This window comes from Nymphalis io, chromosome 1, assembly GCF_905147045.1.
Source record: "Nymphalis io chromosome 1, ilAglIoxx1.1, whole genome shotgun sequence".
Taxonomy (NCBI): domain Eukaryota; kingdom Metazoa; phylum Arthropoda; class Insecta; order Lepidoptera; family Nymphalidae; genus Nymphalis; species Nymphalis io.
In genome coordinates, this window is record NC_065888.1 from 8,424,288 (window position 1) to 8,449,368 (window position 25,081).

A 25,081-nucleotide genomic window follows, 5' to 3' on the forward strand; every position below is an offset into this window, starting at 1 on the left:
CAGTAGAATACCAACCGTTTCATGATTAGCTGGACCATTGTTGAGTAACCGATTACACATGTGTCTGTGGCTTTTAACTGCATGTTTGGGCTTATTGCCTACAAACACCGTACCGCCTGCCACTATTGTAGTTGTTCAAGGTGTACCATCACCGATTCTTCAACCTACAACAGCGGCAACTACTGCTGCTACTACGACTACAACTACTGCTGCTACTACGACTACAACTACTGCAGCTCCAATGACACCGGCTTCAACTATGCCACCACCAATTACAGTTGCGCCAACAACTACAACAGCTCGACCTACTATGAGTGGTAACAACTCTTCGCCTTTACCACCACCAGGAAATAACTCAAATCCTTCGACAACAACCTCAATACTAACATCAGTAACAACTGCTATGTCTACTTCTTCTAGTTCTGTAACTAACATGTCTTCTACGACAGCAACTAACATTTCGATAGCAGGTGGAGACATTTTACCTGTTTTACTTTGTGACAATCCTGATGTGATATGTTTTTTTAATCCCGATGAAAACGCTACAGGCCCGATCCAGATTGACCCACGACTCGGTACTACCCCCGCGCCATCAGCAGCGTTGCTGAGTCCACAAATTACTGGCTACAGTGGACAAATTCCATCGTTTGATTCAGCTGTCAAATTTCCTAGAGAACGTAGAAGTTTAAATTTTAAACGCGAAGAAAGCTATCCAAATGTTTACAATAACACTAAACATAGAATACGCAAAAGGCAAAGCTGTCAATGTGTACCTACTGGCACATGTTATACAACTTCATCCGGAGCGGGTATGATCGATTTTAGAATTGTTACCCCTGTAAGTAATTTTATTAAAAACAAAAAAATGTAGTAAAGTGAGTTGCCACCCAAAATACTTTACATTCTTTCGCGTTTTTTTAGACTTCTGCGCCTTGTCCCGCTGGACAAGAATATTGCTGTGGAAGCACAGCAGCTTTGATAGCATGTGGCACCATGCAAACAGTGCCGACCCCATCTGTTATGCCTGCTGCAGGACAAGCTAGTTTTGGAGAATATCCATTTCAGGTAAAGATTGTTTGTAATTATTGAAATACCACCAAATACAAAATATTCGTTTTTAATCTGATAATTTAAATTTTGGATGCAATTCGGTATCTACGTCGCTCGGTATTGCCCTCTATGTACACTATCCGTCTAGGTTTCACCTACTGAAAGTTTGGACAAGATTAAAGAGGGTGTAACGTAAAAAAATATTAACAATTTTTTAAAATACGATACCTTGCTTAGAACGCCTTTGCATCAGGATTTTTTTCCAATTTCAAGTCTTGAGCTTTAAGATTGATAATAATCATTATAAATGGATATTACGATGTAGACTACAGATTTAGGGCAACCGGGGCTTCAATTAATCGACTCAACGAATCTTCAAACCTTTGTAAAATAACAATTTGCATGTAAATGTTTATTGCAGTTCACACACCTTGACACCAAACGATTATGTCGACTTCATTGTCGACTAAAGTCGATTAGTATAACTTTTTTTCTGACGCACAATACATAGAATAGTAAGCACCGCATTCCAATTTCATTTTTGTTTAAGCAGGTTTTTAAATAAAAGTACCCTGGCGGAAATAAAATATTGGGCTCAATACTATTTTTTTTAAAGTATAGGTAGGCGGACGAGCACATGGGCCACTTGATGGTTAATGGTCACCAACACACATAGACGTTGGCATTGTAAGAAATGATAGCCCTCGCTCACATCCCCAATACGCCACCAACCATGGCACTACGATGTTATGTCTTTTGTGCCTATAATTACACTGACTCACTCACCCTTCAAACCGGAACACAATAATACCTTGGTATTACTGCTGTTTTGCAGTAGAATATTTGATGAGTTGGTGGTACATACCCAGACGAGCTTTCACAAAGCCAGTAAATATAATAGTATCTCGGCATTAAGCAAGACAACAGTAGAGAAAATCGTTCCAAATATTATTTTATTTTTGTACTTTTAGAGTTTGATTCTGACGAAGCAAAATGGTTATATTGCTGGTGGTGTGCTTATAGATCAACTGAACGTCTTAACCGTTACACATCGGATGACACCCTATATGTAAGTAGATATGAATATTGGCAAAATATTAGTGTAATTTTTCTAATATTGTCTGCTTTCTATCGTATGGTAAAATCACTGTAAAGGGGAATATAATTAATTTATGTAACTAATTTTTATTCCAGCGTTTCAGGAACAGCTCCGAACGTGAAAGTAAGATTGGGTGAATGGGACGCTGCTGGGACCTACGAACCAGTGCCTTTTCAAGAATACAACGTGGCGAAAGTTTTTACTCATCCTTCTTTCAACTCTAACACCTTACAGTATGATATAACCGTTTTGCGACTCTCAGCTCCAGTACCATTGACACCTCAAAATGGTGCCGCAAAAACTATCAACAGAGCATGCCTCCCTCCAATGTCAACGTCGACTTACACCGGTCAAAGGTATTTACATGATGTAAATGCATTATTATATGATGTCATATCTCTAATTTTCCGCACGACAGCCAATCTCAAACAAGTCTGCCTGAGGCAAGGGTTGCCCTTGTAGGATTAATTATATGGCACCAGTGTGTACTCTCACAGTCTTATGGCTATCCGATACGATAGGACAGTTTTGGATAAACTGCTTTGCGTATTTTCAGAGGCACGAAAGTGTAACACTGCCAACTCCTGGCTGATAAAATCCAATAGCTTTTGTGGCACAACTCAAGATTTGAATCAAGAGCCTTGGGATATCGAAATTATCATGTCACAACTTACTTAAACTTTATAACTACTTTTAACACCATGAACAAATATAAACTTACAACAACTATTACCTGATTAAACGGGGTAATAAGTCTTTTATGGGACAATGTATACGCTTTTACAAGATCCCAGAAAACGTTCAAAACTATTCCATTGTGAAATTTAAAAGAATCTTTAAAGAACGCTTGTGTTCTAAACGATATTACAAAACCAACAACACAACAGCAATAATTTTACACAACATTATATTATTATTATATATTAGCATATTATTAGATGATTGCACACTTTGCGAATGAAACAATCGCCTCCTGGCTATTTCAAATAAAAAAAATATTATTCTGTTATTGTGTAATATCTATGATTGTAAAAGATGAGATATAAAAATAAAAATAAAACCCGCTGAGTTTCTTTCGCCGGTTTTTCTCAGGTCTGAGGTGTTTATTTCCGAACCGGTGGTAGACTTATCAATACAAGTGTACAATCAATAAGTAAGTGTAACACTTCTATATTGAATAAAGACTTCTGACTTTGACTGACCATTGGTTTTTATAACTGTTACATAAAAAGTCCACGAACGCGGTACGTTCAGCCTTAGAAGCGAGCTATCAAAAGAACGAGACAGTAAAACCAACATTATTATGAATAACATGGACTTATAATTTTTTTTATATAATTGGAAAGTTTATATATAATTGGAAGAATTAAATAAAATGTGTATTGTTTATTTTTTAGGTGCTGGGTATCGGGTTGGGGCAAGGATATGTTTGGTGTTCAGGGCCAATATCAACAAATTTTGAAGGAAGTGGATGTCCCTATTGTATCCTCCGCAACCTGTCAGACTCAGATGCAAACTGCACGCCTGGGGCCCACTTTTGTACTTGATACTACTTCTTTTATATGCGCAGGAGGAGAGGCGAATAAGGATTCTTGTACGGTGAGTGAAATCGCTAGGTAATTTTCAAGCTTTTGAGTTTAAGCATTCATAATATTAATATTTTTCCTCGTAAATTATATTTCTGCTTTTTTTAGATTAAAGTTTAATATATAATAATAAGTGTATATCATTTCTATATCGGTTGTAATTTTTCTTTAAATTAATTTTCTTTCATATATATATATAATATTACAAAATAATAAAATCTAGATTAAATCTAAGGATATCGTTAAGATGTCGTGAATTTTGTATTACAGTTTTTCTAAATATGTGGTTTTGCGATATATATTTGATATATATATTTTATTGAATTTTCAGGGTGACGGAGGGTCTGGTTTGGTGTGTCAAGTAAACGGGCAGTGGGTGGTAGTAGGACTGGTGGCGTGGGGTCTGGGTTGTGCTAACACCAACGTTCCTGGAGCTTATGTCAATATCGCTGCCCTACTACCCTGGATACAACAACAAGTTGCCACTGCCTAGTCTTAATAAAATTTTCATATGCCCACAGTGGATAATATCATTATTTTGTGTAACACTTAAAATAAAAAAGTAATTCAAGTGAATCTTAACACAATTATTTATTGAGTTAACAAATTTATACAAATAGGCGTGTAAATATTATAAAACATACGAGGCCTAATCGACATAAAAGATAGTTGCATTCTATCTATGTATTCTTACATACCTCAGCGTTCTAAACGCTCAATTTTAACAGATATAACTTTAACAAAACTAACTAGTGCAAAGTTTGAAAGGACGTAATCTAGTATTGCAGTAGGAGCGGATCCCACACCGGACGATAGCGTTCATTAAAACTCCCCGTTCAGTCTTCATTATTTTTTTCCTGTTTTATTATTGGAGGTGGTGATGACGTAGTCTCTGATTGTAGTGCTACAGGAGGAGGGGGAGACGACACTTCTATATATTCATCACTTCGTTCTTCCTTTACTTCTGGTTCCTGCTTTATTGGTATATCATTCACTGGAGCTGGAGTCGATGCCGAAGGCTGTAACGCTAGATCTGTAGGTTGCAATGCTGCCCACGCTGACGCAGCGCCGCGGGCGTAAGCTTCATAAAATGCTCTTTGTGCTATTTCTGCTTCTTCAAGATGAACAAATGCGTGGTTATCTAGTTCAGCTCGAAAGAAAAATTTCAAACCACATCGGCCACAATCGTACGGCCTCGGAGCAGCAGCATGTTCTGGTAAATGCCTTTGTAATCCCGCAGCACTTGTAAACATCGCTGAACATAAGTAACATGTAAATGCTCCTATACCTGCAAACGTATGCTCAATTAAATGAGCTTGTAACCGTGTGGGTGAACCCAAAGTTCTACGGCAAAGCCGGCAATCGTGTTCGGAGGAAGGTGTAGGTCTCGGAGCAGCATGACGAGCGTAACAGGCGGTACATGCTCGCGCACCTTCACCTGCTTCAGTTTCAGATAGAGGTCTGAGGCAAATGGCGCACCTTTGTTCATCTTCAGTTGGCCTTAAATGAAATCTTGCGTGTAATCGCGCTTCTGCCTCCGATGCCAAAGTTTGACGACATACGACGCAAGGTGCAGGAAGAGCAGGATGATGACGTGCCATATGGTTCAGAAAAGCTTCTTCAGTAGGTAGTCTTGAACGACATCGAGAGCATGTGTCACCCGCAATTACCTGCAATAGGAATTATAAAGCTTATAATTTTAATCCTTTAAAAAATATATAAAAAAGATTTATAATAATGCCAATGGTAACCAATCTCAAATAAAAGAAATTATAGTGACCTATATAAGTCTTTTTTTTTTTTATATGCCCGGGATTACAAATGACTCTACTCCACCTGATGGTAAGTGGTAGTAGAGTCCAAACGCGACGACGGCCAGTACAGTCGGGAAGAATGTTCTGTACTAGCCGTCCCCGCCTTGCCGGCCCGCAAGATGCCTCTTCACGCCTCGTTTGAAGGAACCCGGGTTGTAAGAGGAGGGGAACACGTGAGCTGGTAAGGAATTCCATTCTTTTGTAGTGCGACAAAGAAAGGAGTTGCCAAATTTCTTTGTGCGCGATGGAATTGATGTCACAGTTAGGCGGTGACATCGAGAACCAGCTCGCGTGGACTTAAGAAGGAAGGGGGAAGCAGGAATTAGAGAGAATAATTCCTCAGAGCACTCGCCGTGATACAGACGATAGAAAGCGCTCAGTGCTGCTATCTCGCGACGCAATTGTAAAGGTTCAAGGGTGTTTGTGACCTTTACGTCGCCAATAATGCGTACTGCACGTCGCTGCAACCGGTCCAAGGCCTCCATTAGGTACTTAGCGGAGCCATCCCAAAGGTGCGAGCAATATTCAACGCAAGACCGTACCTGTGTTTTGTATAACAGGCACAGTTGTTGTGGCGTGAAAAAACGCCGCACCTTGTTCAGAACTCCGAGTTTTCGTGAAGCTGTTTTTATAATAGCCTCGATGTAATCCCTTGGACTAAGGTCGCAGCGAACGTCCATCCCCAGCATGGCGATTTTGCTTTGTATCATCAGCGGTGTGCCACAGAGGGAGGGATGAGGGTAAAATGGTGGCTTTTTTGCTGTGAGAGCGCACACCTGTGTTTTCTTGGCATTAAACTCAACAAGATTATCAGAACCCCATTTGGCGATGAGCTTTAATGTCCTATCGAGTTCAATAACAAGATTCTCCCGCCTCTCCTCAGTTTCCGCCCGCTCAGCCACTGCGCGTCCGTGGTATCCACCATGCACTTTACTATCATCTGCATAGCAATGTATGTTCCCAAGAGAGAGCATATCATTGATATGCAAAAGAAAGAGTGTGGGAGATAGCACAGATCCCTGGGGGACGCCAGCATTCACTACATAGAATTGTGAAGCGCAACCATCTACTAAAACACGAAGGCTACGCTTGTGTAGGAAGCTGGCAATCCAGGTGCATAGCTGAGCAGGCAGACCATATGCCGGTAGCTTGGAGAGAAGACTTCTGTGCCAGACCCTGTCGAAAGCCTTGGAGATATCGAGGCTGACAGCCAACGATTCTCCATGCTTGTCGATAGCTTCACCCCAGAGGTGCGTTACGTACGCTAGAAGATCACCTGTGGACCGTTTCGGTCGAAACCCGTATTGACGATCATTAATTAGACAGTGATCTTCTAGGTAATGGATCAGTTGGTTGTTTAAAATCCGTTCCATCACCTTACAAAGTACTGAGGTGATAGCTATTGGCCGATAATTTGCCGGGTCAGACCGATCCCCTTTTTTGGGAACCGCTTGCACATTAGCTCTTCTCCAAGCCTCCGGCACACATCCCGAAGAGAGAGAAAGTTGGAACAGGCGCGATAACACAGGAGACAGCTCCGCCGCGCACTTCTTCAGCACAATGGCTGGTATTCCATCGGGACCGCTAGCTTTCCGTATATCGAGTGATTGCAGCTCCGCACGCACATCACGTTTCCTGATTTTGATGTCAGGCATCGTGTGGCCACATGAAGGTATTGTTGGTGGCTGCGCACTACAATCATCGATCACAGAGTTGTCGGCAAAGAGTTTAGCCAGGAGGTCGGCTTTCTCCTGCGGACTGTGAGCTAGCGATCCGTCCGGATTTCTGAGCGGTGACAGCGAAGGTTGGCAGAAATTGTTTTGCACAGACTTGGTCAGACGCCAGAAGCTACGGGAGCCCCTAGGATGCGAAATAAGGTCATGACCAATCTGTACAATGCGCTGTGCATCCGCTCTCGTGTATGCCTTCCTACAGGACTTGGAATTTTTATTGTAGTTTGCTTTCAGTGAGTCAATGTTAGATGCCCCGCTAATGCAGCCGTTGATCCACGCGCGATATGCCGCCTGCTTAGATGATACAGCGTCGGCACATTCACGCGTGAACCAACGGTTACGCGTACCCCTATTGATGAGATCTGAGCTAGGAATGTAGTATTCCATTCCTAACATGATCTCATCAGCAACAGCAGCGGCACTAGCTGTCGGGTCATTCCCACTGAAGCAACGTTCCTTCCAAGGGACTGACGCATAGTAATCGCGCATACCGTCCCAATCTGCCGACTTATAGTGCCAAACGCGACGTTTGCATACCGCTGATGGCGGCAGCTTGGCCTGTGGCACTTTGGTAGATATAAGGCCGTGATCCGAAGAACCAAGTGGAGCTTGAACCACAACCTGATATTCCACCGGGTGAGAAGTCAGCAGAAGATCCAGTAGAGAAGGCGCTTGCCCATCAATGTCTGGGATCCTGGTGGGCTGATCAACCAGTTGGATCAAGTCGTGTGTGAGAGCAAAAGCATGAGCAGTTCTTCCAGCATGGTCAGTTTTGAGGGATTTCAACCATGATTCATGGTGAGCATTAAAATCCCCCAAAAACACCAATTCCGCGTTAGGAAACTGCTCTTGCGCAGCATCTGCCACCCGACTAAGATGGTCGAATAATCGGCTTGTCTCCGAGTCACCATTGTGGGATCTGTAGAGGCACACGTAGACTCGACTCTGACGAACCAGGTCCACACGTACACGGTCCTCCAAGCAGCGCAATCGGTGACAACAAACATCCGCCCTGACGAACAAGCATACTCCGGCTTTCGCTTTAAAAGATTCTTCAAGCATGTAGCCGGGATAGTTAAGGTAGCTGGTGTCGGCAGGGCGGAGTATTTGCGTCTCCGTGAGAAACAACATTGCTGGCCGTGCTGTCTCGAGATGGTGGTGGACAGCGTTGAGGTTAGCGTGGAGTCCTCGGATGTTAGAGAACTCGACCTCAAACAGCGTGGGTATGGTGGGGGTGTGCACCGCTGAACGACCGTTATTTCTTATTTGCGCTACCATTTGGAAATTAGGAAAAGAGACGTGAGGCGAGCGACGTATTGCCACGATAGGGATGGGCAAAGTATGGAGGCGTGTTTTCCCAAATGTTTGCCAAAAAGAAAAATATACTGATCCGCCGGACGGAAGGGCCCCCGAACCCCCCCGGAAGTGGCCGCCGGGACCCCACCTTCCGGTCACCAACCGGCACGTCCACCCCGAGATTATGCGTGGCCTGGTGGGGCAGCCTCGAGAGCTGGTTAGGCACGCTCGGGCCCCTGTACTATGCCACGGGCGGCCAGCGGAACAGCCGTTTCTTCGGGTCTCCCTGTCCGGCAGGTCAATACAGTTTCCCCCGGCATTGGTTCAACAGCCGTCTCCACTGGACCAACACCCATCGCGGCAATACTCTCTCGGGCACTGGCTGTACGCTGGCTGACCTCGAAACGCGGCTGCAAGCCACTTCACGAGTTTTTCACCATGCGTACGGTGGTAACAAGCCAGGCGGATGTTAGCATCCTACCACCAGATGAGCAGATGGTCGCTCAGATATCCCTTAGTCGCCTCTTACGACACCCATGGGAAAGAGAGGGGCAGTGAAATGTATTCTTTCTCCGTCACTGCACGGATAAGTCTGTAATGAACAGATTTTATTCCATAATTTCGTTATCTTTTGTCTATCTTTCGTCCCTTGTTAAATAACGGGCTCTAAATTGACATACAGAATGACGGTGTTGTCATTTCTTTCAGATAAATTTTCTTTTAAGTGGGAAAACTCTCTTTTGATGTTTAATCTATTGGCGGATCTTGGGGATAAGACCGAATCATATACCTTGACGGCAAACGGCTTGATGTCCTCTTATGCAGTCACGCCCTCATTCCGCCGCTGCTCTCAATTCCCTTGTGTGCGCGTGTACTACTTACTTTATTGCTAAGTTATATCATTTATTTTATTAACGAATTATTTTGATGATATATTATTTAATTCCTATTGGTTTTAATAATTATAAATTATTTGAATAGCAATTAATTTCGATGTTTCACATCTGCTTGTATCCCATGAGTACCGCATTTTTTTAATTTTAAATTAGCAAAATCTTGCAAACTGTCTTTATATGTATACCAATAGTCGTCGCAATCCGTTAAAAATACACAAGTTGCTATACAGCACCATCTAGCGGCGATTTACAACAAAGTGCACAACTAATACCAATAAACCATGAAAAAATACGTAACTATACATATGTGCCAACTTTATAACGATGTATCGATTTCAATAACAATGTATTGATTCTATTAATTTTAAACAGATATATTAATATCTTTATAAATGAGATATCGGTATATTTTCTTCTTTGGAAATTAAAAAAAGATATATAAAAACATTATAAATATTGTTTAACACAAATACACCTATCATTTTTAAATTTACAGAATTAAGAATTATAACGAAAATAATATTTAATAGTATTGTATTTATTAAGAATGTACCTTGCAATGGGTTAATTTGTGCTCGGCTAGGACTGCAGCTGAAGGAAGCACTTCATCGCAAATGAGACATTTATGTCGTGCAGCACCTGTCCCTGAATGTGCACGCGTATGTGCTTCAAGTTCAGCTCTACTTCGAGTACGCTCACCACAATATGCGCATTGTAGAGCAACTGCTCCGTTTTTACGGCGACGCTCATCACTGCCTGTTGCCATAGGGCCATTTCCATCACCACTAGGAATACACGGAGAACACGCACCATCACCTTCTAGTGCATTGTTATTTTCTGTTCGCTTAGGTCTTGTCATATCACCGTTTATACCCTGAAATTTTTGAAAAGCATGTAGTTATTTATAATTTATTTTAAAACTTTTGTATACATTTAATAATTTCCAGTTTACCTGATGAGTAACTGCATGATGCACTTGCATATGACGTTCAAGTAAATATTGTACGGCGAAAGTATCTGTACAAGACGGCACAGGGCACCGATAGGCGTGATGAGTTGCTGTATGAGCTCGTAGAGCACGCGACCCAGCTAATATAGCACCACATGCACATCTTGCAGCTGCGTGACGTGCACGAACATGGGCGGCACCCTCGGCTTCGGTACGTAATGGTCCACCAGCAGTTCCGCAAGACCGGCACACCCAAACTTTATTTTCCCCGGTATGTGTGACCGCAAAATGTGCCTGAAAGAAAACAAAAATAAACCTTCATATTTTTACATCTAAATTTAAACAAAATTTGGTTATAATAAATGATTACCTGAATAGCAACTTTTGAATCAAATATTTCCTTACAAAGAGTGCAGCGATATAAGTGATGAGCATGAAGATCTAGCAGGTGTTTCTGCAAATCTTCAGAAGTAGAAAAACTGCGTACACAGCTGTGGCAGGAATATTCACAGGACACAGCAAGGTAATGAGCAGCCAGATGACGTTCAGATGCAGCTGCATCAGCAAATGTAGCTCCACAGTGAAGGCAAGGTGCTGGACTAGATCTACCTATATCTCCACCTTCTTCAATGTGGCCTTTTAAATGTGCTCGAAAGGCCTCGAAATCGGGCAGAGCTGCATCACACTGATTGCATAAAAGAGTGCTTGGAGAAAGTACTATTTTTGGAGTAGAAGAGCCCGAACCTAATCTTGGACGTTTCGCTGGAGATACTTCTTCAGGACTTCTTCTACTTAAATCAGTGGGTAAAGGTTGTTCTAATGAGTAATGTATAGGAGATTCCCCGTTTAATAGAGCTGAGTGCGCAGCGCGTACATGTAATTGTAATTGTTCCATACTTGTAAAAGTATCGCGAGTGCAATAAATGCAAGCGAGTAATGTAGGTGGTGGTTGAGATGCAACCCGGTGCGGTGGTGTCACAGAAGTTGCGTCCATGCCATGAGCACTTGCCATATGCGCCTAAAATATATAAAATGAAATCAAAAGGATTCTAAATTTGGTAAATATGTCATATAATAAATAAAAATTAGGTCATGAATTACTTGAAGCATTTCAGGACGTCGAAAGGCATCTCCACATCGCAAACATCGCAGAGCTCGCTTCCGATCAGATTCGCGGCCTTCACGCTCTCGCTTGTGACCTTGCATATGTGCTGTGAGTGCAGCAGCCGTATTATATCCACGATTGCATACCGTACATTGAAACGGCTTTTGATTATCGTGAGTCTTCATGTGAATTTTTAAATGATCACTGAAATTTGAAAGAAATAAAAATAGTAAAATATATCCAAAAATAAAACAATATCTTTGTAACTAACTCTCAAAATATTTTCTGTTTGATATTTTCTAAATTCTGAGCTAAATACTTTAACTTATGTCGACCATGAGCTTGAATGTAGAATTGAATAAGATAAATTGTCTTTAAGCAACAGCAGAATGCAATTTGTCATCCGAGTCATAAGTACCTACATAAAGCATGAACTAAACAGAACTAACAAAGCGGCTTTTCACGCGAACTACAGAATAGAGTCGTTCGCCCAAACACCTCTACTAATGGCTGTGCTCTCCGAGCTGGTTTAGGTACGGGTGATTATTTCATTTTTGTAAGACTCTCGACGCCATTTGTCAGCGCATCAACTCTTTTCACTTGTCGGCGGTTCGTTGGGTCGACAAATTGCGTAGAATTAGTCACGTGGCCGAGTTGAGGTGACGAAAAAGGTGACGTGTTGCCTCGGGGCCAAGTAAAGCTTTGTGCTGCGGCTTATGGTAATCAATCTTAGTCCTCGGCTATTGTCATGCGAGCACCTCTTAAGCGTTGTAGTGGTAAATACTTACTGCCTAATGGCTTCTAATGTTCTTTTTACCATAAATATAATTCCTATGTATACCATAATTCTAATATGTTCTTATTTTGCTTTAAACGCTAGATATATGTATGAAACGAAGTGCAAGTTTTATACCTTCTAGAGAAAGCGGATTCGCAGTGCGCGCAGCGGTACTTTCGGTCGCCGGTGTGCAATTTTACGTGGCGATCCCGAGACCTCTTGTGCTTGAACAGTCGTGAACAAAATTCACATCGAAAAGGCATCTGATCCGAGTGAGTCTGTAAAAAGACATTCATTATTCATTAATCGACATATATATATATACTTACAATAATAATATTTTTAAATGTAATATGTATACAAATGTACCCAATCTTATACAATAACAATTAAATTTTTTAGTATTTATTATGAAAAACAGCTGAGAAACAAACGAAAGATACTTCGCCTTAATTTAATAAATGTTAAACTTTTTGTGTTATATTTAATGTTAATCTTTCATTTATAAACTTTTCAAATTACGAAAGTATTAATACAATAACGTTACTGGTTTTATTGACTATATAAATAAGGTTTTTTAATGATTTATTAATAACATTTGACAGTATTGCTACTATTTAATATTAGTAACTGTATTTAAAAAATAATGAAATAAAAATGTATATAAGATATGGATCAAGATGAAACGATTAATATCCGATTGTTAATACTTGACGTTATTGTAATCGATAGTGATTCACAAACGATAGATAACATTTCTGTAGAGTCTTTACGTTGGAATGCAACCGAACGCTCGTTTAATAAAGAGATTAACTTTGTATCTTATGTGCTAGAAATCAATCGAAGTAGTTATACTTGTGATCATAATTAAAGATTTAGGTTTGAATTCAGTCATTAATTAATAAAGTAATATATGTGCTTTATAATAATATAAAGATATTGCAATTGAGGGATGACTTGTAATTATAACTAGCTGCTCGTATCAGTTCCGCACGAGTATGATCTTTATCCTTCTCATTACATACTCGTCGTTTATATTTAAGGACAACAAAAACTCTGTTTTATTTTTGGGTAATGACCTTCGCTGGCATACGCAGAACACCTCATCATAGGTTTCAACATAATCGGATGATTAGAAACGCATTAAGTACAAACATAGAAACATTCATTTTTATTTATTAAGAAGTTCGTATGAGTAGTTGATAAATCTTCTTTTGAAATAGTACTTGTACGAGTATGTATATATATGTGAATAGGTATGTATATAATTTATGACCATTATTTATGCTTTTGTGGTGTTGGTCATTTCGTTTGTATGGTACTATTTTACATAAATGCTGTAGTGTTTATGATGAGTAATTAATATATTGCTATGAGGCTAGTTAGTTAAAAATTAAAGCTTAATATAGATTTTATAAAATATAGCTACACATAATCATTTAAATTGAAATGGACCAAATTATTAGAAAGATATTTATGGGCTCCTAGATTTTTTTTTAACTTTATAAGTTGACCTAATAACTTTCTGACTGGTCACGCGACAGTTAGGTACTCGTATTTGTCGTTGTTGTAAGTCTAAAAAATAAATGTTTGTATTTTTATATGCCATTTTGAATGGCGAGTAGTCAGCGTGGCGAACAGATAATCCTGGCAATGGCATACTTAATTGCTGCTACAATTACTTCTTTTATTTTGTAATAATATAAATACGCCACTGTCTTTTAGCAAGATAGACCAGAAGTGGTCAGTTTAATCGTATTTTATGTTTCTACCAATAACCACCAAGTTTATATTATATTAGTATAATCCCATTACATAATATTAAAGAAAAAATGTTCATGTCAATTAACTTCACGTCACGTCTTCTGAATAATGACTATTACCTAGTATCACCGCGTCACACGTTCAAAAGATTATTCATAAGTTTATTATGAAAATGCTAATGATGCTTCGCTGGCAGTCATATAATAAGGATACCGCCGGCCTTCGCGACCCGTAAAAAGATACAGACGAGCTAATCCAATACACAATCCGGTACACTCTAAAACTGACAGCCATTTCACGCTTTTACTAATTGACCACCTCGCAGATTTTGCCCTACTATTATGCTAAATAGACGTAGCACTTGATTGACTACACCTTTATTACCCATGGAGAAATATGTTAAACATTTACTATTTAAATAAACCATGTTTAAAATGATAAGTACTAAAAACTTAACGGTTTCGGAAATGAAAGTGAAAAATATCGATGAATTTCTTACTAAGAAATACCTTATTTGTTGAGTCAAGGGTTTGTATGATCGTGTTTCCCCAATTACCATGTAGATAGTTCAGGCCATTAGCGCGGTATATCAATTTGTTAGCGCCATGGTGTGCCGCATCAGCCCACTTGGGGTAAATTATCAGACGCAATCATTGCCATCAAATCAACTTCGTAAATGTTTTTAAGAGCCTTTTTATGACAATTGCGAAAACACTTATTTTACTAACTATTAAAGAGTTAACAGTGATTTAAATTTACGATGAATCTTTATTTAAAGCCAACCATTATAATAAACATTGTATAGTCCTAAAATATAATTTAAAAAGCCTATATATAATATATATGATATTTATTATAAAGATATTATAAAGTTATTTGTTATAAATATAGTAGTTGGGCGCACTATATCGGCACGCATCGTGTACACATCGCATAAACATATCGCAAGCATATTTACAGTTCCTCGTTAATTAGAGCAGTCGCCCTACGGCAGACTAAATAAATTAGTGTTTAAAATAAAACATACTTTAAAACAAAATTAAAGTACAAGTTTTATTAAATTAAAAAATAAACTTCATTTATGTATAATGCGTTTAGGTTTCATTGAACTATATTTTAACAAGCGAATAAAATTAATCTCGTAAAATCCAACCAAATGGTCCAAGCTCAAGGGCTTTAGTTTGTTACTAGTTATTGAAGATCTCTAATCAGCTCGACATTACCAAGCCCACAATAATACTTTTGTCAATTCTAGGATTGATGCGACAGTTACAACTTATTGTATTTTTAATTTAAATTGATTGAATTTATTTCCTATATTTTTATGTAGAGACTTTGTTGCGAGTCACGATACAAGACAGATTTGTTCTTCATTGAAATTATTTAATGTTTTATTTAAAAGCCAAACTATCTATTAGGATTTATAGTTAATTATTTACTTTAGTTTTTCCATATTTACTAAGCTTAATTATGTTTTACCTGTTGACTAAAAAAGTTAAATAATAAATAGATAAGTTACTAGTAAATAATAGCACCTTTTTTTATAAAAAAACTAATATTTTATACAAATATTATTATAAATGATATTTAATTTTAATATAAGATCTCAATAGTTTCATTAAAATGCCACTCAGGCACACATAATGTTCTTATTAAACTAAAATATTCTTAGTTGATTTCATTGACTTAATTATTGTTGCGTTCTTCGTGTAAGAATCACATAAGTAAAGCGAACGTCAAGCTCAGCAGGGTCCGGCCCCTGGGTGCGTACTGCTTAAAGGACCATTGCAGCTCCCCTCGCTGCTCACACCACGACTCCAAGCTCTCGCTTATAGCGAAAAGACACGCGAATGACGATATCTTTATTATTATTCACTAACAACAAACAGCGTGAGAGCGTTCGCCATAATGCGGTCAGGTACTGTCAAATTTCCGCGTAAAACGCACCAAAAGACATTTCAAACTAGTTGTAAGTAGTTTAAGGCGAGCATGATAGCCAATAAAGCTTTTAAATGGGCAGTGGACGGCTACCGAACGACTTTCCCAGGTACAATAAATGCGATGTCATCGGCGGTGAACAGTCACCCGTACTGTCGGGGTCAGATCGGAGGAATGTTAGTGACCATTTGTAAAAGCACCCGAAAATTATTTATCAACTCAGGCGATCATTCTACGAATTGTATAACTTTAAATGTTATTTCTAAATAAGAAAATATAAAGAAACATTGCTACATTTTGTGCGTATCAAAGAGATAGCAATCAATAAAAATTACGAATCATTTGAAACAAATAGCTAATGTAGGATAGAAAAGTTTTATGACAGATAATAATAAAAATATCACGGCAAAAAAATCGAGTAACAATTAAAATTATTCACCATAAAAGATTTGAATTTAAGTTTATCTGAAGAACATTATGATGAGATAATATTAAGAATTAAATGCAAGATAAATGGTTTATGAGATATTATACAAATACCACTTGCCAATAAAGATATTTATATTATGTACTATATTCTCGTTTAAGCAATTGCACACCAAACGAAACACACACTATGTCTTAGTGGTATTGTTTCTACGAATCTTAATAGATTACCTTTTATGAACGCGATCGATCTTAGACTGATATCTAGCGATGCAATGTCTACAATTGATTTATTTTTATAATCATTACTTTTCCGAGCGGTTTAATGATAAAGAGTGGCGCGCCGGGCTAGGGAGTTCTTATCGGGAGCCTATTTCCGGCCGTCACCGCCATGTCGCGGCGCGAGCGCAACGCGATCTTTGCGATACATTTGTCGGCACAACACCAACCAACGAGCAGATCGATATCACTAAAACGCAACAGTGACCGCAATTGCATACCGATAATCTAATGAAATCCCTTTACGATTCTACTAGCCAATTGCGAAAATAAATAATTATAGAACTATTTGTACATTTAAACGAAACGAGCAAGTTACATTTAATTTGCTCACTTGCACAAATTCGGATGTTAATATTGTTTAGTGTGGGTGGAATGCGCTAGCGGCCATGGGTTATGCAAAGTGACGTTTCTATTTGCCCTATCGCAGCTAGATCAGTCGCGGCCAGTGTCACACGACGCAATCGTAACGCGGTAAGATCGGCGCGACACAAAGGAGTCAAGATGTGCAGGTAGTGTAATGGGCTGCATGTCACTATTTCACTGACCAAAGCGTTTTAGAGTACGGAGATGCATATCTGATTGCGCTCTGCGTTCGCAAATGGACCATTTTGGGTATCTAGTTGCTAATGAAGCTAAGAGCTACATGACGAAATTGGACTGGAAACGTATACTTACGAGTATACCTACGTATAAATAAGTACCTTAGTAAACTTGTAGTTACGTTACATAAGCTATTTCATGGTAAAAAACAAGTTATTACTTAAATGCGTTGATCGTTAAAATCTTTAGAATTCTGGCATTGTAAGTCGCTGATCCTAATCTAAGAACATTTGACATGATGATACAGCTACTAAAAGTAAACTTAAATACTCAACTCTTGCATACGATTAAATGAATAACTAACCTGTTCGTGTTTTTTAAGATATGATAGCCTAGGGAAGGCCTTTTCACAAAACTGGCATTTATAAGGCGTGTGCTCAGTGGCCCCGAGGGTGAACGGTGGGTCTGCGTCTGCATCGGCGTCCACAGCATCCGCTGAGGTGGGCGTAGAGGCTGGCGACGGAGATGGCTCTGGCGTCGACGACGGCCACGAGCTCCCCGCCGTACTGCCGACGCTCCCCAGTGCCTCTGCTTGACAAAAAAAAAGTAATGTTCAATGTTCTTCGATGCTATGTTCGATGGTGATCGGTTATAGAGCCTGAAGTAAATTATTTAGCTTATAAAATATTGTTTTATTGGAACATTATCTTTCCTTTTATATTGTAATTAATCAATTATATATAAAGAAATATAAGAAGATAACCAGTAACCAATAAGTATAACGACGTCAAGATATTTAAAGGGCCATAAATTCCGATTTAGGGTGCAAAGGATACGCATAATTTCTAAAGCTCCTGTTGATACAGCGTGCACCATATTTCGACGTTAAGGGCTAATATATCTCAGAGCACCTCGGAGTAGCGTGAAATATAAACAAATTGAATAGCCCACAATGATGGTATCATTGCTACCAACCCAAATGATGACTAATGTCGGAAGCCAAGCGAAAATCATCTGGGGATGCGAATAGACAAATGAAATAAGATTTACTCTTTTAAATTTGTATCGCAATTCTTTGTTCAGAGATCTTCAATCTTATTATATTATTTTACATTAATAAGTCATTGTTTAGAGGAACGGATTTTTAATAGTGTATGAAAAAGGGCTACTTATACGTTTTAAAATATTATGTGACACGCCCGACTATTCTTTCGTTTACTATTAGTATATATTTATTATTATTATATATTTATTATTATTATATATTTATTTACTATTCGATCTCGATTGATATAGATAATACTATAGTGTTATATCATATATCAGTCGGAATTGCGATTCAAAGGGGAAATGCTGCTAGCATTCTTGCCACCATTCCACGCGGTCACAATTTGTACAGTATCTATTTTTAATTTTTACTTGTATTTATTTACTTAACGTATTTAAAAAAACATATCAATTAAAAAAACAATTACAAATGACATCAGAAATTTACAACTTCCTTGATTGCACTAAATTAATGATTAAACAGAATCCTCGCTTAAGTACAACAAATGAAAATGTCGCTGTGATTTATAATACTAACATTTCAATATTACATTACTACAAAGTAAGAACTTTTACGTAATGGCCAAATTTTATATTATAAATTGTCATGAATTTATATGTGCATACATATTTTTATAAATACGAATTATTTATTAACGTTATATGTTATAAATAATTATTTTATGTCACCTGTCGCTTTATTAGTTTTTGTAGATATATTTTTCCTCTACCCTTTGTTTAATAGAAATTACTTTTTAGAAATAAGACCACCTATTTGTAAAATTGTACAGCTCCTTGTAGACTGCATATTTTACAAAATTATTTTACTTGCATTTTAATGTATAAAGTATTTTATTATTGTTATTATTTGTTATAATATAAGCTTAACTAAATTTTTAAAGTAAAGATATATTTCCTTTCATTTGGTTCATTAAATAAGTAGGAACTATTTGTTTCACTCAAGAGTTAAGACCCCTCACGCCCCGGACGCATGACTGACATCGTTAATGGATAAAAAAGTAACCGTTCTATATAATAAGGAGATATTTGCAATCTCACCTCTCGCTCTTACGAAAAATTTATATCATTCAAACAGTATTCGATTTGTAGTATTTATTTTTTAAATAAAAATACAATAATATTTTTAGGTTTAGGTTTTATACATTAACTCAGTCTAGACTAGAAACTGGAAACAATTGCCATTTTTATATATTTCATAGAGAGTAACGCACAGCATTTATAATGTTTGCTTGAAGGAATAAGGATTAAGAAGTAGGTGTTACGTCGGCGATAGGACGCACGTAATTAGCTGCGATTGCAGCAATTCAGGGGCGATTGGCGCCGCGGCGGTGGGCGGCGGAAGCTCATTTCCTAATTGCGGCGTCTGAGACACCTCGGCCGGCGCCTCGCCAATCAACGACAATCGCCAAACGTTAGACAACATTAAAAGAGTCACAAGTTATCAGTTTCTCAGAGAGCCGTTAAGAATTTAAAATAAATCTAAGGTATACTTACTTTTTATCATATAATTATATATATTTAATATTGCTGAAGTATTTATTTGATACGTCTATGATTGTTATTTTTTGATAAATGATTTTTATCCACAAACAATTCACAGGCGGAGAAAGGCAAGGCGATGTAAAAATTAAAGTAGGGAATAATTAATCAGCTTCGACCTTTCGTCACGTAATTAAAACTTAACCACTCAGTGTTTCAACTAGATTCGCATAAATTAAATCTTTTAATTAACTTTTTGCTTTATAATGCGTAATAATTGAAGGACGAAGCAATAGTTACTAGTTTACCCTTAACTAGAATTGTGGTACTCATCTTTATGGTAAATTTTTTCACTAATAAAACAGATTTCCACGCCTAATTAGGCAATAATTTTTGTCATCATATAGTAGGCACATCCTCTTTTCTTTTTAATAACTTAAAGAAACATGTAGCAAAGTATAATAAAATGACGTTATTATTTACAAGACGATATTTAAGAGAGAAAGTTAGACAGATAGATAGAGGATTAAATGTTTTTAAGCATGTATTCGCAAAATAACTTTCATAGTATACCGACTACGTAAGAAGCTCCTGTATATGATAATTTAAATGCATATTAAATATATAACTGAATCAATTTTGTCAATCTGAGTGCTTGTAAAAAATACCAAATATATACTTTTGAGAACTACAAGGTTGTTGTAGTTCTAAAAATATAATAACAGGATATAATATATAATATAATATATCTAATATATTGCGATCACGATTTGTACAGAAACTATTTTTATATAATAATAATAATATCCTAGGACATTTTTCACACACGGCCATCTGATCCCAAATTAAGCTTGTACAAAGTTTGTGCTATGGAAACCAGACGACTGATATACTACATATACTACTTTTCTTTTGTAAATACATATTATATAGATAATTACAACCAGACTAAGGACAAACAGACATGTTCATGCACACAAATGTCTGTCCAGGGTGGGAATCGAACCCACAACCTTCGGCGTGAAAGGCAAATGTTCTACCAACCACGCCAACCGGCTCAAATTTCTTTGTATTTATTTAAGTATATATTTTTAAAGTAAAAAGATAATTTTAAACATTTATAAATTTAAAATCCAAAGAAATTCCTGGGATAATAACTACAAAACTTATGATATTTCTATACAAATATAACTTACATTTAAGTACGAGTACATCCCTTTTTGTGATCAAATCAATGAAAATGTAGTAATACGATGTCAACGTTTCTGCAAGGTCCATCATTCTAGTCTGGATGTTGTTAAAATTCATGACATTATATTATATTTTCTTTATAATATAGGCAGGTGCACCGGTAGATGGGCCACTTGATGGTAAATAATCACCACCGCACATACTATATACAGATATTTAAGCAATATTAACCATTTTTTACATCACTAATGTGTAATGTCCATTATGCCTGTAGTTACACTGGCTAACCCACCTTTCCAACCGGACCGAAACAATATACCAAGTATTGCAGTTTGGCGGTAGAATATGTGATGAGTAGGTGGTACATACCCAAACGGGGTCTTTTCTCTTTCGCTTTCGCTTTCGCATACTACCGGTTTGATGCCCTGGCGGTTGACCTCCAATTCTTAGGAAGTTTTCAGGGTACAGAGAGCTCTTAGCACCGGCGACACTTACGGCGAGAAGAGATGGCGCGCATAGCACCGACGTCTTCTTCGTCTCTCATCTCTTTCCAGCATCGCATCCGATCATAGCGTTTATCATGCTCGCCAGATTGCCGCTAGTCTCTGAGATTCTCATGCGACACATTTTATCTTGGTGGGTATGACGCGCCGTGTCCGATGGCGCACTACACTAGTAGCAAGAGGGTGTCACCTCCCGCCTCACTATCCGGTGCAAGTACCTACCGAAGCAACCATGTCCGGTAAGTACCTGTGTCAGCCTGAATGTGAGCGTGCCATGATACCGTTCCACCTAGCAACTCAAGTAAGAACGGACCATCTGCACTGTCAGCAGGCCTGCTGAGGGGAACCCTAAGTTCTCCTCCTACCTGCGAATTAAGACTAGCTTGTATAAAGCCCTAACTCGCTTCACCTCAACCTCGCTTAAGCATGCTCCTTCGGGTCGCTTCCGAGAAGCAGACGGGCTTAAACAAAGCCCTTACAGGGTTAAGTTTCATTGATAGAATAGTTTTCTTTCATTGAATAATATTATGCCCGGTTCTTTATACAAGAAACTATTCGTTTTGCTTACGGAAGATAGAATTGTCTAAAAGGCTTAATTAAAAACGTCGCTATAAAAAAACTTCGAAATCGCATGTATATAACGTATATATAACGTATATGAATTTAATGAAAATTGAATTTAATAAAACAAAACAACAAACAAACAAAATATTGAATTTAATAAAACAAGTTATTAAGCCAATTAAGTTCTGTCATATATGTATTCACCAACCCGCATTGTAGCATCCTGGTGGTATAAACTCCAAGACCTTCAACTCAAACGGAGAGAAGCCTGTAGCAAAGCAGTGGTGCATTAACAGCTTATTACTTACATATGTATATCTTACTGGGGGTAGGGCTTTGTGCAAGCTCGTCTGGGTAAGTACCACCCACTCATCAGATATTCTAGCGCAAAACAGCAATACTTGATATTGTTGTGTTCCGGTTTGAAGGGTGAGTGAGCCAGTGTAATTACAGGCACAAGGGACATAAAATCTTAGTTCCCAAGGTTGGTGGCGGATTGGCTATGTAAGCGATGCTTGACATTTCTTACAATGCCAATGTCTAAGGGCGTTTGATGACCACTTACCATCAGGTGGCCCATATGCTCGTCCGCCTTCCGACTCTATAAAAAAATATTTTTTTTTATATGCGCCGGGATGGCAAATGACTCTATTCCACCTGATGGTAAGTGGTAGTAGAGTCCAAACGCGACGACGGCCAGTACAGTCGCCAGAGTCGGGAAGAATGTTCTGCACTAGCCGTCCCCGCCTTGCCGGCCCGCAAGATGCCTCTTCACGCCTCGTTTGAAGGAACCCTGGGTTGTAAGAGGAGGGGAACACGTGAGCTGGTAAGAAATTCCATTTTTTGGAATTGCGACAAAGAAATGAGTTGCCAAATTTCTTTGTGCGCGATGGAATTGATGTCACAGTTAGGCGGGGACATCGAGAGCCAGCACGCGTAGATTTATGAAGCAAGGGGGAAGCAGGAATTAGAGAGAATAATTGCTCAGAGCAATCGCCATGATACAGTCAATATGTTGACGCAGTTTTTCGTTACTCTTTACAGTTTGGTTACCGGATGTGTGAACCAGTGTAACTACACACAACTAGATACACGTGGGACTCTCGTACTACTACTACTAAATACTCAAGGGATACTCGTAATGTTGTACTTTGCACTTCTTGAAATAAAAATGTCTACGGACGAAGGTGAGGACCTACGGTCGAAATGACCGCTTTCAATTACTATTATGTGGTCCATGCTCGTCTGCCGTCTGCTCGTCGTCTCTATCATATATACCTTTTATTATACTGTTTGTTACCTTTATAAAAAAAATAATTTTGTTATCATAAAAAAATGAACTGGTCGATTGGTTGACAGTGAAAACCATTAATCAAAATCAATCAGTCATAACTTTACATAACAGTTAGCGGTTATTTTTTATAAATATAAAATATTATTTATAAATTTCTCTAAATGAAATGTGTAAATTAAACCAATAACAACAGGTTTACTTTTTTCATTTTGTATTTAGATGAAACTATAATATCAATTATTCTGATGCTCAATCAGATACAATTCTCACTTAGTCTATGTTGACATAAAGTTTCGAGAAAAGCTTCGGATTACGGGATTCTTCGGAGCACCTTAAAAATGATTTCAGTAGTTTAATATTGCATATAATGCAAGAAAATGAAATACACGCGTGTCGAGACATAGTCTAAATTTTAGGCTGGAGAAACTGCGAAGCACAGTTGCTTATATAATAATATTATATAGGTACTAGAATCTCCGATACGCGTTCCATCTTCTGGTATTAGTTTTACTTATATTGGTTTAGTAGTTGTCCAATTAGGCATTACAAAACGTTTTCTCATTTTTTAGTATAGATACGTTAAGAGTTTCAGTAAATAAATCTGACTCTCCCAATTAGAAATGAAAGTGACAGATAATTTAGCAAATGCGTTATTTTTTATTTTATTTTTATAAAAATAGTATAAAAAATAAAAATAATCTTTATCCAGTACATACAAAAGTCGATAAAAATAAAATAATTTTTTAACTTTATTTTGACCAATTGAAGGTTAAATTTAATTAATAGCCATAATTAAATACGTTGATAATAATTAAATAAAACTAAAACTCACGTTTTAAATCGTCCGAGGTAACGTCGTGGTTTTCCTTATTTGCTTGTATCTTCTCTATAAGATGCTCTAACCTGCTGCTGTTGCCTTTGAATAACATGATCATAGCGCTAACAGACTTTGCTTTGTAAGGAGACCAATTTTATGGTGCAGCTGATTACCGATTTACCGCACTGCGGCTACTGAAGATTGACGCAGGTGCATCGATACCAGTTTATTTTGGTGTTTTTTGCGAACGAATTTATAGCGAGTGCGAATTAATTCGCGGCGCGTGTTCGACAGGTGGCACTAATTGAAGGGGCGCTTGCTGTCCGGCTCACGGTTTCTTCACGGCAATTATTTTGGGTGGCCGCTATCAAGTTAATTAGCGACAATCCTTTATGCGTACACCTTTGCCTTCCATTACCAGGTAGTGCTGAGGAACCACTCACTCGCTGTAAGCGAGTGAATGTAACATTTCGATATTATCGTGATGATGGTCACAGTGGGACTTTAACCGTGGTGACCGAACGCGCGATGAGACTGGCGAGTGCGGCGCGACTGCGAGCACGGGTGGGCGAGTCCGAGGCGCCCGAGCGCACCTCAGCACCCTGCGCCCCGCCTTGTGACCCGCCCACCGCCTCCCCCCTTAATGCACCCACCATTTACTACTTTGAGTTTCTTTCTTTTGTTATAGTCAGTCACAAGACTCGAATAATGATAGATCTAAGTTAAATTGCAGAGTTTTCTAAGCAGAGTTTTACTATACTTCAATTATTTATTTTTTTATTTAAATTAACACTCATAAAAATGGAATTAAGTGTGTATTAAACTTTTCACAATAGATCGAAATTATAACCCTATAAAATAAAAAATATTTTTAATAAATGAAATATTTATAATAAGATTTTTAAAGTT

General features: G+C 38.2%; 2 protein-coding genes across 2 annotated transcripts; one reads left to right on the forward strand and one right to left on the reverse strand.

The window, feature by feature from the left end:
• The first annotated feature begins 38 nt into the window (after positions 1–38).
• On the forward strand, positions 39–4,228 carry LOC126772681 (phenoloxidase-activating factor 2). The gene is made up of 6 exons (XM_050493186.1): positions 39–838; positions 922–1,065; positions 2,022–2,119; positions 2,245–2,505; positions 3,547–3,748; positions 4,067–4,228. The coding sequence occupies exons 1-6, from the start codon at positions 59–61 to the stop codon at positions 4,226–4,228; spliced, it is 1,647 nt and encodes a 548-aa protein (XP_050349143.1). The 5' UTR covers positions 39–58.
• A 132-nt stretch (positions 4,229–4,360) lies between these two features.
• LOC126769605 (zinc finger protein 423 homolog) lies at positions 4,361–24,700 on the reverse strand. Its single transcript, XM_050488515.1, has 8 exons — positions 24,188–24,700; positions 17,621–17,844; positions 12,442–12,584; positions 11,525–11,732; positions 10,794–11,441; positions 10,427–10,717; positions 10,028–10,348; positions 4,361–5,405 (listed from the first exon to the last, which is right to left on the reverse strand). Exons 1-8 carry the CDS (start codon positions 24,288–24,290, stop codon positions 4,572–4,574), a joined length of 2,772 nt encoding a protein of 923 aa, XP_050344472.1. The 5' UTR covers positions 24,291–24,700; the 3' UTR covers positions 4,361–4,571.
• Positions 24,701–25,081: the final 381 nt, after the last annotated feature.